General features: G+C 41.1%; 1 protein-coding gene across 4 annotated transcripts in view; it reads right to left on the reverse strand.

The window, feature by feature from the left end:
• Positions 1-12,466, reverse strand: part of Dis3l2 (DIS3 like 3'-5' exoribonuclease 2) — a 381,042-nt gene that overhangs the window by 194,641 nt on the left and 173,935 nt on the right. For all 4 annotated transcript variants that reach the window (XM_041650838.1, XM_041650836.1, XM_041650837.1 and 1 more), the window contains one exon: positions 57-230. In XM_041650838.1, coding sequence (XP_041506772.1) covers positions 57-230 — 174 coding nt within the window. The remainder of the gene's footprint in view (positions 1-56; positions 231-12,466) is intronic.

Consider the following 12,466-nt stretch of genomic DNA (forward strand, 5'->3'; position numbering starts at 1 on the left):
CACTGGGGGAGAAGACAGAGCAGGAACACCTGTTCCCAAGTGTTCCCCATGTTTACCTTAGGTCTTTTCTCTTGGATAACTCATCAGGTGGAATTGTCCAGGGTAGGCTCTGAGGGAGACATTCAAGAACTTCTGAAGAAAAATCAGAGAAGTCCACACCATATTCTGTCAGGATCCCTTCTGTTTCAGGCTCGATTTCACCAGCCTGCCCAAGACTCTTAGCCAGTTGCCTGTGGATTGAGCAGAGAATGGATAATTGTAATAGTGAACAGTTCTCTTCTCTAAAATGAGTTAGTATAAAAGTCCTTATGAAGTCCATGACCATAGTATAATTATACCTTTCAGAACAAATTCTGATCAGGGGAAAAGGGACAGAAGACAGAGCTTCTTGGAATTTGGCCATTTTCCTCATGGCAAAGTCAAAACTGATGCCCATACACTTTTGCTTTGACAGTCTTATTATATAGCCCAGGCTGCCCTTCAACTGAGAACTCTCCTGCTGGAATTGCAGGTGCCTGCCATCACATCCAGTTTTAACATTGATACTGTGAAATCTCTGCAAGATGCTTTTGGCAAGCTCCTTTAGAAAAGTTTGACCAACTTAGCTTGTTGCTAAATTATGAATAGGTTGAAAGATGAAAAAGCTCAACCCAGCCCCTAAAAATATTAAGGAAGACGACGGGGTTCAAATTGTGGGCTTCAGATGTTTATAAACACCTTAGGTCATGCTCCCTAAGTTAGAGCTAGATTCATATAGCTTTTGCAATTCTATTAGAATTCATCTTTAAAATGTGAAAGTATTTTATCCAAATATAAAATTTATGTTTATCATGGAAAAAATAAACTGAAAAAAACTTAAGTCGACAATCCAGCCACAACAGCAAGCTGCTGTTTTTAGGATTGACCCTTAAAAAACAAGATGATCTTGTGAGTGGGAGTATACAGACAAAAAGATCTCTGTGAGTTCCAGCCCAGTCGAGACTACATAGTAAGATCCTTTCTCAACACAAAAATCAAAATAAAAGAACAACAATAAAAACCACAAGATGACATTTATTAGAACAATCCTGGCATTACGATCTGAATTCTAGCTTTTAGAAGGTATGTCTCATATATTAAAATGGATAAATTCAGAGCTAAGAATCAGAAATGAGAAAAAAAAACATGTAATGTTTGTCTTTCGGGGTCTGGGTTACTTCACTCAGTATCATATGTTCTAGTTCTATCCATTCACCAGCAAATTTCAAAATTTCATTCTTCTTTACAACTGAGTGGAATCCCATGGTGTAAATACTCCACTTTCACTACCCACTCATCAGTTGAAGGATGTTTCCAGTTTTAAGCCTTGTTTCCGTTTCCTAGCTACTAGGGACAGAGTGGCAGTGAACATGACAGAGCAAGTATGTATGGAGTAAGTAGGGACTTGAATTATTTGGGCATATGTCAAGGAGTGGAATTAGCTTGGTCATATGGTATATCTACTTTTAGCTTTTTGGGAATTTTCCACTCTGATTTAAATGGCGGCTTCATCAGTTTGTAGTCCTACCAATAGTGAATGAGGGTATTACTACAACTAGTTAAAACAACTATTCAGAGAACAGTTGACCAGGGTGTGATCAGTCCCAATTGACACATCTACAACACAACTCTTGCACGTAAGGCTCATGAAACATCATGGGAAAGGGGACTGGAAATTTTATAAGAGCCAGAAGACCAGGAAGTCTGCTGTAAGATTATTCCTTCTATCTCTGACAAGAAAGTTGTATCCATGGAAGTTTCAACATGGCTGACTAAAGAAGACCTAAATAATTCCAACAATTGATATCCCAATATAAATGAGTGAACTCTTCTATGGCCCCAACCCTAGATGAAGAGCTCCAAAAAATTAACAACTGCTGATAGAAGAAAAATTATTCTTCCCCAGGGATGAGCCCCCTGATTGGTTATCCAAAACCAATTGGTCAGCCCTAGAAACATACACATGCAGGCAACAGTGAATGAACTCAGTGTGTTATATTTAAATATTTATTTCTTTAATGTATATGCAACAACAATGGCTCAAAATGGGGAGGCCTCATGAATGTGGGAAGGAGTGGGGGGCAGAAGGAAGAAATAATATAATTATATTTTAATTAAATAAAAAATAAAATGGAGGCAGAGTTTCGATCTGGGCACCGAGTGAAACATCATTGTGGTGAGTGAGTGCTGCGGCAGCTGGGATCATACCTCAGCCCACCCACACTTCCTGGCCATCCTACAGGGGCTATACTGCCCAAACCCCCTCTCTCTTCCTATCCCACTCAGCTTACATCCAGATCCCCACACCCCCTGTCTCCCTCCCTCCTTTGGGGCATAGCGCCTCCCTGCCCAGCCTGCTAGGGCGCTGGGACCAAATCTGAACCGGGAGGACATAGGGGTGGCCGGTAGCTCTTTTGTTCCCATAGCCTGCCCGCAGCGAGCGGGGTGGGCCCTTTGTTCGCGAGCTAACCAAGCAGCACAGAGTTTCGATCTGGGCACCGAGTGAAACATCATTGTGGGGAGTGAGTGCTGCGGCAGCTGGGATCATACCTCAGCCCACCCACACTTCCTGGCCATCCTACAGGGGCTATACTGCCCAAACCCCCTCTCTCTTCCTATCCCACTCAGCTTACATCCAGATCCCCACACCCCCTGTCTCCCTCCCTCCTTTGGGGCATAGCGCCTCCCTGCCCAGCCTGCTAGGGCGCTGGGACCGAATCTGAACCGGGAGGACATAGGGGTGGCCGATAGCTCCTTTGTTCCCATAGCCTGCCCGCAGCGAGCGGGGTGGGCCCTTTGTTCGCGAGCTAACCAAGCAGGTGGAGTTTCGTTCGGGGCACCGAGTGAAACATCATTGTGGAGAAACATCTCTGGGGAGTGACATCACTGGGAAGGTACATCAGTGGGCAAGAAGACCTGATCCTATAAAAGAAGATACAAAGGGGAGTATTGGGAGGAAGAGATGGGCAGACGCCAATGCAGGAATTCTCCCAACAATCTGAAAAACAACACGAAACCACCAGAAGCCAGTGACCCCACAACAGGAGGACATGAACACCTTAATCAAGAAGAAGTAGAAAAAACTGACTTCATGAAAGTGATTGACACCCTTAAACAGCATATAAAAAACGCCCTTATAGAAATGGATGAGAAGTATAATAGAAAGTTCGAGGAATTGAGTAAATCAGTGAATGATACCCTAGGAAACCACGGAAAAATAATCAAGCAGATAAAGGAAACAGTTCATGACTTGAAAACTGAAATGGAGGCAAAGAAGAAAACACAAACAGAGGGCCGACTGGACATGGAAAACCTAGGTAAACGAATAGAGACTACAGAATCAAGTATAACCAGCAGAATACAAGAGATAGAAGAAAGAATCTCAGATTCTGAGGATAACATAGAGAAAATAAACACTCTGATCAAAGAAAACAGCAAGTCCAACAAACTCTCATCACAAAACATTCAGGAAATATGGGATACAATAAAAAGACCAAACCTAAGAATAATTGGAGTAGAAGAAGGAGAAGAAGTGCAGCTCAACGGTACAGAAAATATACTTAATAAAATTATAGAAGAAAACTTTCCCAACCTGAAGACAGATGTACCTATGAAGGTTCAAGAAGCATACAGAACACCAAATAGGCTGGATCAAAAGAAAACATCCCCTCGCCATATAATAATCAAAACACAAAATATACAGAATAAAGAAAGAATATTAAGAGCCGCAAAGGAAAAAGGCCAAGTTACTTATAAAGGTAAACCTATCAGACTTACACCTGACTTCTCTATGGAAACCATGAAAGCCAGAAGGTCCTGGATAGATGTTCTCCAAAAACTAAGAGACCACGGATGCAAGCCCAGACTACTATATCCAGCCAAACTTTCATTCACTATAAATGGAGAAAACAAAATTTTCCAGGATAAAAACAAATTTAAACAATACGTAGCCACAAATCCAGCCTTACAGAAAATAATAGAAGGAAAATCACTAACCAAGGAGTCCAACAATGACCACAAGAACTCAGACATCTAGAGACTCTTCACCAGCGCAAATCAAAGAAGGAAAACACACAAACCCTACTACTTAAAAAGTGACCGGAGTTAACAACCACTGGTAAACCCCTATCCAAACTAATCAAACGGCAGAGAGAGAATTTGCAAATTAATAAGATCAGAAATGAAAAGGGGGACATAACCACAGACACAGAGGAAATTCAGAGAGTCATTAGATCTTACTACAAAAGCCTATATGCCACAAAACTGGAAAATGTAAAAGAAATGGACGCTTTTTTAGATAAATACCATTTACCAAAACTAAACCAGGACCAGGTGAACAATCTAAACAGACCTGTAAGTCGCGAAGAATTGGAAGCTGTTATCAAAAACCTCCCTACCAAAAAAAGCCCAGGACCAGATGGTTTCAATGCAGAATTCTACCAGAACTTCCAAGAAGACCTAATACCTATACTCCTTAATGTATTCCACAATATAGAATCAGAAGGGTCATTACCAAATTCCTTTTATGAAGCCACAATTACTCTGATACCAAAACCACTCAAAGACTCAACCAGGAAAGAGAACTACAGGCCAATCTCACTCATGAATATCGACGCAAAAATCCTCAACAAAATACTGGCAAATCGAATCCAAGAACACATCCGAAAAATTATCCATTATGATCAAGTAGGCTTCATTCCTCAGATGCAGGGCTGGTTCAACATACGAAAATCTATCAATGTAATCCAGCATATAAATAAACTGAAAGAAAAAAAACCATATGATCATTTCATTAGATGCTGAAAAAGCATTTGACAAAATTCAACATCCATTTATGTTAAAAGTCTTGGAGAGATTAGGGATACAAGGGTCATACCTAAATATAATAAAAGCTATATACAGCAAGCCGACAGCTAACATCAAATTAAACGGAGAGAAACTCAAAGCCATCCCGCTTAACTCAGGAACAAGGCAAGGCTGTCCACTCTCACCATACCTCTTCAATATAGTGCTTGAAGTTCTAGCAATAGCAATAAGACAACATAATGGGATCAAGGGGATTCGAATTGGAAAGGAAGAAGTTAAACTTTCGTTATTTGCAGATGATATGATAGTGTACATAAGCGACCCCCAAAACTCCACCAAAGAACTTATACAGCTGATAAACAGCTTTAGTAATGTGGCAGGATACAAGATCAACTCCAAAAAATCAGTTGCCCTCTTATACACAAAGGATAGGGAAGCAGAGAGGGAAATCAGAGAAGCTTCACCATTCACGATAGCCACAAACAGCATAAAATATCTGGGGGTAAATCTAACCAAGGAAGTGAAAGATCTATTTGACAAGAACTTTAAGGCATTGAAGAAAGAAACTGAAGAGGATACCAAAAAATGGATGGACCTCCCTTGCTCTTGGATTGGGAGGATCAACATAGTAAAAATGGCAATTCTACCAAAGGCAATTTATAGATTCAATGCAATCCCCATCAAGATCCCATCAAAATTCTTCACAGATCTGGAGAAGACAATAATCAACTTTATATGGAAAAACAAAAAACCCAGGATAGCCAAAACAATCCTATACAATAAAGGATCTTCTGGAGGCATTACCATCCCTGACTTCAAACTTTATTACAGAGCTACAGTAATGAAAACAGTGTGGTACTGGCATAAAAACAGAGAAGTCGACCAATGGAATCGTATAGAAGACCCGGATTTTATCCCACAAACCTATGAACACCTCATTTTCGATAAAGGAGCTAAAAGTATGCAATGGAAGAAAGAAAGCATCTTCAACAAATGGTGCTGGCACAACTGGATGTCAACCTGTAGAAGAATGAAAATAGACCCATATCTCTCACCGTGCACAAAACTCAAGTCCAAATGGATTAAAGACCTCAATATCAGTCCGAACACACTGAACCTGATAGAAGAGAAAGTGGGAAATACCCTACAACAGATGGGCACAGGAGATCGCTTCCTATGTCAGAAGCACAGACATTAAGGGCAACATTGAATAAATGGGACCTACTTAAACTGAGAAGCTTCTGTAAAGCAAAGGACACTGTCACTAAGACACAAAGGCAACCTACTGACTGGGAGAAGATCTTCACCAACCCCGCAACTGACAAAGGTCTGATCTCCAAAATATATAGAGAACTCAAGAAACTAGACTTTAAAATGCTAAATAACCCACTTAAAAAATGGGGCACTGAACTGAACAGAGAATTCTCAACAGAAGAAGTTCAAATGGCCAAAAGACACTTAAGGTCGTGCTCAACTTCCTTAGCAATCAGGGAAATGCAAATCAAAACAACTTTGAGATATCATCTTACACCTGTCAGAATGGCTAAACTCAAAAACACCAAGGATAACCTTTGCTGGAGAGGCTGTGGAAGAACGGGTACCCTCATCCATTGCTGGTGGGAATGCAATCTTGTGCAACCACTGTGGAAGTCAGTGTTTCGGTTTCTCAGGAAATTCGGGATCAACTTACCCCTGGACCCAGCAATACCACTCTTGGGAATATACCCAAGAGATGCTCTATCAAATGACAAAAGCATTTGTTCAACTATGTTCATAGCAGTATTATTTGTAATAGCCAGAACCTGGAAACAACCTAGATGCCCTTCAATGGAAGAATGGATGAAGAAAGTATGGAATATATACACGCTAGAGTACTACGCTGCGGTAAAAAACAATGACTTCTCGAATTTTGCATGCAAATGGATGGAAATAGAAAACACTATCCTGAGTGAGGTGTCCCAGACCCAAAAAGATGAATATGGGATGTACTCACTCATAATTGGTTTCTAGCCATAAATAAGGACCAAGGAGTCTACAATAGGTGAACCTAAAGAAGCTAAGGAAGAAGGTGAACCGAAGGAAAAACATATAGTTGTCCTCTTCGCTAAGGGAAGTAGACCAAATTTCCGGGGAGAAAATGGGATCTTGGGGGGGGGGGGGTGGGATGGGGGTAAGGGGAGATGGGGAGAGAAAAGGTAGAAGGGAAGGAGGGGGGACCTGGGAAACGGGAGAGTTGGGATAAAGGAAAGGTGGATAGGGGAGCACAGAACCACAATTCTTAGTTAAGGGAGCCACTTTAGGGTGGGCAAGCGACTTGACCCTAGAGGGGCTCCCTAGTGCCCAGGATGAGGTTCCCAGTTAGTTCCTTGGGCAGCTGAGGATTGGGAACCTGAAATGACCCTATCCTAGAGCAATACTGACGAATACCTTGCATATCATCATAGAATCTTCATCTGGTGATGGATAGAGATCGAGACAGTGACCCACACAGGAGTACTGGACTGAGCTCCCAAGGTCCCAAGGAGGAGCAGAAGGAGGGAGAACATGAGCAAAGAATTCGGGACCACGAGGCGTGCATCCACCCACTGAGACAGAGGAGCTGATCTACGGGGAGCTCACCAAGGCCAGCTGGACTGTGACCGAAAAAGCATGGGATAAAACCGGACTCTCTGAACATGGCGAACAATGAGGGCTGATGAGACACCAAGGACAATGGCAGGGGGTTTTGATCCTACTTAATGTGCTGACTTTGTGGGAGCCTAGCCAGTTTGGATGTTCACCTTCCTAGATATGGACGGAGAGGACCTAGGACTTAACACAGGGCAGGGAACCCGGACTGCTCTGTGGACTGGAGAGGGTGGGGGAGAGGAGTGGGGGGAGGGGGAGAAGGGTGGGAGGAGGGGGATAAGGGTGGGAGGAGGGGGAGAAGGGTGGGAGGAGGGGAAGGGAAATGGGAGGCTGGGAGGAGGTGGAAACTTGTTTTTTGTTTATGTTTTTTTTTCTTCTTTTCGCAATAAAAAAAAATAAAACGGATAGGTCTCTAGTCTTATAAGAATTCTCACCCACATATAGATTACAAGTGTGAACTCAGTGTCATATCCAGACACAAATTGCAAACATGATACCAGCCTTAAGTAGCTGTCTTTGTGAAGGGTACTGGGGAAACCAAAAGTAGCCACCTTCTCTGTAATATATGCCTATTTGTCCACTAGGATAATCAGGGTATCTACTTTTAGCTCCTTCTGAAGGAGTCTCGATCTGGCATTAGGACTTTACCAGAGTCATTCAATTTCTATGAATATGATTTTGCTTCCTATATTGAAGGTGGATGCCAAGCTGCCAGAGTTCTTAGGTGCACCGTAGTAAATGGGAATAAAGGGTCTGGTTGTCATATTGTCAGACTTTTAGCAAATTCTGACCTCTGACCTGATTACAAGAATATAAGCTGTTGCAGCAGGGCTAGCCTCACTTCTCACACACAAGTCATTGAAGAGCAGCTCCATGGTCTACACACACCCTCTAGGGACACTGTGGAACATCCACAGTCAAGACTCTACCCCTTGGAAACTGTAAGCCTAATTAAATGCTTGCTTTTCAAAAAAATAACTTGCCTTGTTCGTGGTGCTTTATCACAGCAATAGAAACTCTAAGACAAACGACAATTAGAATCCAAGTAAATAATAGGAAAGAGAAAAATAAAGAATCAAGAACTAATGGAGAGAAAAGAAACAAATTTTGAAGAAAGAGTAAAATAGATGAGACCATAGTTAGAGTGGACAGGAAAAGCTGTGAGACAAAGACACAAATTCTAAGTACCAGAGTAAGAGGGGGGAGTCATTAACATCCTACAAGCATGAAAAGGGCAAGGGAGTGACTAATGATTTTTATCCAATAAATTCAACATCTTGGACAAAATAGGCAAATTCCTTGAAATATACAAACTGCCCAGGATTCTTCAAGAAAGTCAATATTTGGACATCTCTGTATCTAACCTTCAGCAGGCGACGAAAGGAGACAGAGACAGAGACCCACATTGGAGCACGGGACATAAACCTCAAGGTCCAAATCAGGAGCAGAAGGAGAGAGAGCACAAGCAAGGAACTCAGGACTGCAAGGGGTGCACCCACACACTGAGACAATGGGGATGTACTATCGGGAATTCACCAAGGCCAGCTGGCCTGGGTCTGGAAAAGCCTGGGATAAAACCGGACTCTCTGAACATAGCGGACAATGAGGACTACTGAGAACTCAAGAACAATGGCAATGGGTTTCTGATCCTACTGCACGCACTGGCTTTGTGGGAGCCTAGGCAGTTTGGATGCTCAACTTACTAGACCTGGATGGAGGTGGGGGTTCCTTGGACTTCCCACAGGACAGGGAACCCTGATTGCTTTTCGGGCTGGGGGGGGGACTTAATTGGGGGAGGGAAACGGGAGGCGGTGGCGGGGAAGAGACAGAAATCTTTAATAAATAAATTAAAAAAAAGAAATTGAACTAGGATTTTAAAATCTTCTCACAAAGAAAACTGAAGTTCAGATCCTTTTCCAGATAGATTCTACAAAATACTTTAAACAGAAATCAGATGTCATATTTATTTTAAAAGTATAACCAATTAACTTAAAATTTATCCAGCTGAAGAAAATTGATCAATATAATTCACCATAGTAACAATCACAAAATTCATACAATCATGTCACTGTAATAGGAAAGAAAAAATAAAGAAACAAGAACCAATGGACAGAATAAACAGAATTGACAGAATTTTCATATTCATTCACAATAAAGGCACATGATCAATGGTTAGAAGTTTCTTTGATTTGACTGAAACCTTCCAAGAAAATCCTGGAGCTGGGCCTGAGGAGATGGCTCAGTCAGTAGACTAGTAGACTGCTTGCTACATAGGAATAAGGACCTCAGTTTAGAACCTGATATCTATGTTGTTTTTTTTTTTTTAAAAAAAAAAGCCAGTTGTGGGTATGTGTCCCTGTAGTTCCAGTACTGGGAAGGTAAAGACAGAAGAATCCCTGGAACCTGCTGACCAGCTAATCCTGTCAGATTGTTGAGGTCCGTGTTCAGTAAGACCCCACCTCAAAAACAAGGTGACACCTAATGTCAGGCTTCTATGTAAGCACATTTATGCGAACATGTATGAAATGTACACATACATATCTTCCCCATCCTAGACTAATGCCAAATTTAGTGGTGAAAGTCTAAATGTTTTCCCATAGGTCAGGAATAAGACAACAGTGCTCATTCTCAACCCTATGCAACACTGTTTTGGGGAGCCTAGTGAATGCCATAAAGTAAAAGGTAAACTATGCATAAAATTAAAATGGGAGGACTTCACGCCGCATATAGTGGGATAAAGTGAGTATAATTCCCATGAAGAAATAACCAGTTCCTATTATGTTTCCTGGAAGACCTCTGTGTATAAGATTCTGTATAATGTATTTAAACTCTTAACCTAAGATTCCTAATGTAAAGATAGTGCCCCAAAGACAAGAAAAGCTCACGGCAGTAAAAACGCTTTTAGGCTTATAGAGGTAGAAGTAGCAGCAGGGTCTGTGTTAATGGTGTCTTGCAGGAAAAGAGGTAGGATCCACTAGCATTGTGAACCAATAACTCTTATAAAAGATGAAGCTGAGACTTCTTGGCTCTGCAGAATTACCTTTGTGCGGTTCTCAGGTGGTTGAGCTGTCACTGTTTCTGTAATCCCTTCAGTACCCTTCCAATAAATCCTTTTCCAAACACTTCCATTCTCTTGCTTGCAGCTAAGAACCCAGACAGTTAAAGATGTAGGTCCCAATAATCTTCAAAATGCTACGGAATCTTTTAAAATAACATTTACCTGTGCTCACCAGAATGAAGTTCCCATGAAAGACTTGAGGGAGCTTATTATCACTACCTTTGAAGCTTAAAGGACATAGAAATTCAACACTGGGGTAAAGTAAAGTGACAGAAATTGTTACTCAGGCTAAAAAGAACTTTATTCTGTTGATGAAAGGTCATTAAAAAATAGTATTTTAAAAGTTAATGGGATCTGAGTTATTCCCTAGTCATCTAGCCTACTCATTATTCTCACAGGCTTCTGGATCTTTTTATACACTTCTTACATATTATCAATGTCTTTTTAAAAAATTTATCTTATGTGTTTGGGTGTTTTCCCTGCATAAATGTCTGTGCACTGCTTATGTGCCTGGAATCCACAGAGATCAGAAAAGGACTTTGGATGACCTAGAACTAGAGTTGCTGGTGATTGAACAGTCATGTGGGTGCTGAGAATCAAATCCAAGTCTTTTTGGAAAAGCAGTCAGTGCTCTTAACAATAGCACATCTCTCCAGCCCTCTAATAGCAATCAATGTCTTTAACTGTTTGGGTTCACAGAAAGTGGATGATGAAGCATCCCACCCCTTTGAAGGTATAGTTTCTGAAAAGGCAGTGTGGCAGAAATTTTCTAATGTATCTGTAGTTAACTTTGGTTGAGGAAATAAGGCAATAGCTATGAATTTAACCAGACAGACGGATACCTGAAACGACTGGTAACATGGGATCTAGGCAAGAGATATATAAATAAGTCTATTGAAATGAGCCTGGCAGAGTGTGTTTACACTGTGTTGTGGTTAGTCTTGTCAACTCAGCTGAGTTTAGAATCATCAAGGAAACACATATGAGTATGCTTTCGCAAATATTAAACAAACAGGAAAAGACCTACCCTGAATGTGGGTGACATCATCCCAGGTGATAGGGTCCTATGCTTAGTGAAAAGGAGAAAGTAAACTGAGAACCAGCATTCATCTTTCTGTCTTCCTGCCTCACACTGTTACCATGAGCTGTATGTATCCCCTTTAACTGTGAGCCAAAATAAACCCTTTCTTCCAATGAAGAAAGTACCTAATGCATACTGCATGAAAGATCTCAGTGAAGCAATTCATGTGGAACAATTCAATGTGAATGCTGCGTGGGTCTTCCTGAGAATGTCAGTGATCCCCTTCTCCAATCACTTCAGTGCTTCCTCAGTGAGCTTTAAGAACAAAGAACACTTCCTTAAGTACTTTTTGGCCATTTGAGATTCTTATAGTTGAGAATTCTCTGTTTAGTTCTGTATCACATTTTTTAATTGGGCTATTTAGAATTTTGTTGTCTAATTTCTTGAGTTATTTACATATTTTGAGATCAGTCCTTTGTCTGATGTGGGGTTGGTGAAGATCTTTTCCCATTCAGTAGGCTGCCTTTTTGTCTTATTGACTGTGTCCTTTGCTTAAAGAAGCTTCTCAGTTCCAGGAGGTACCATTTATTAATTGCTGCTCCCAGTGTCTGTGCTACTGGTGTTATATTTAGGAAGTGGTCTCCTGTGCCCATGCATTGAGGACTACTTACTACTTTCTCTTCTATCAGGTTCAGTGTGGTCAGATTTATATTCAGGTCTTTAATCCATTTGAACTTGAGTTTTGTGCATGGGAATAGATATGGATCTATTTTCATTCTTCTACATGTTGACATCCAATTATGCCAGCACCATTTGTTGAAGATACTTTCTTTATTCCATTGTATAATTTTAGCTTCTTTGTCAAAAATCAGGTGTTCACAGGTGTGTGAATTATTGATTCAATTCCATTGGTCAACCTCTCTGTTTTTATGTCA

This window comes from Microtus oregoni, unplaced genomic scaffold, assembly GCF_018167655.1.
Source record: "Microtus oregoni isolate MIOR12 unplaced genomic scaffold, Mior012 000004F_ref0000308, whole genome shotgun sequence".
Taxonomy (NCBI): domain Eukaryota; kingdom Metazoa; phylum Chordata; class Mammalia; order Rodentia; family Cricetidae; genus Microtus; species Microtus oregoni.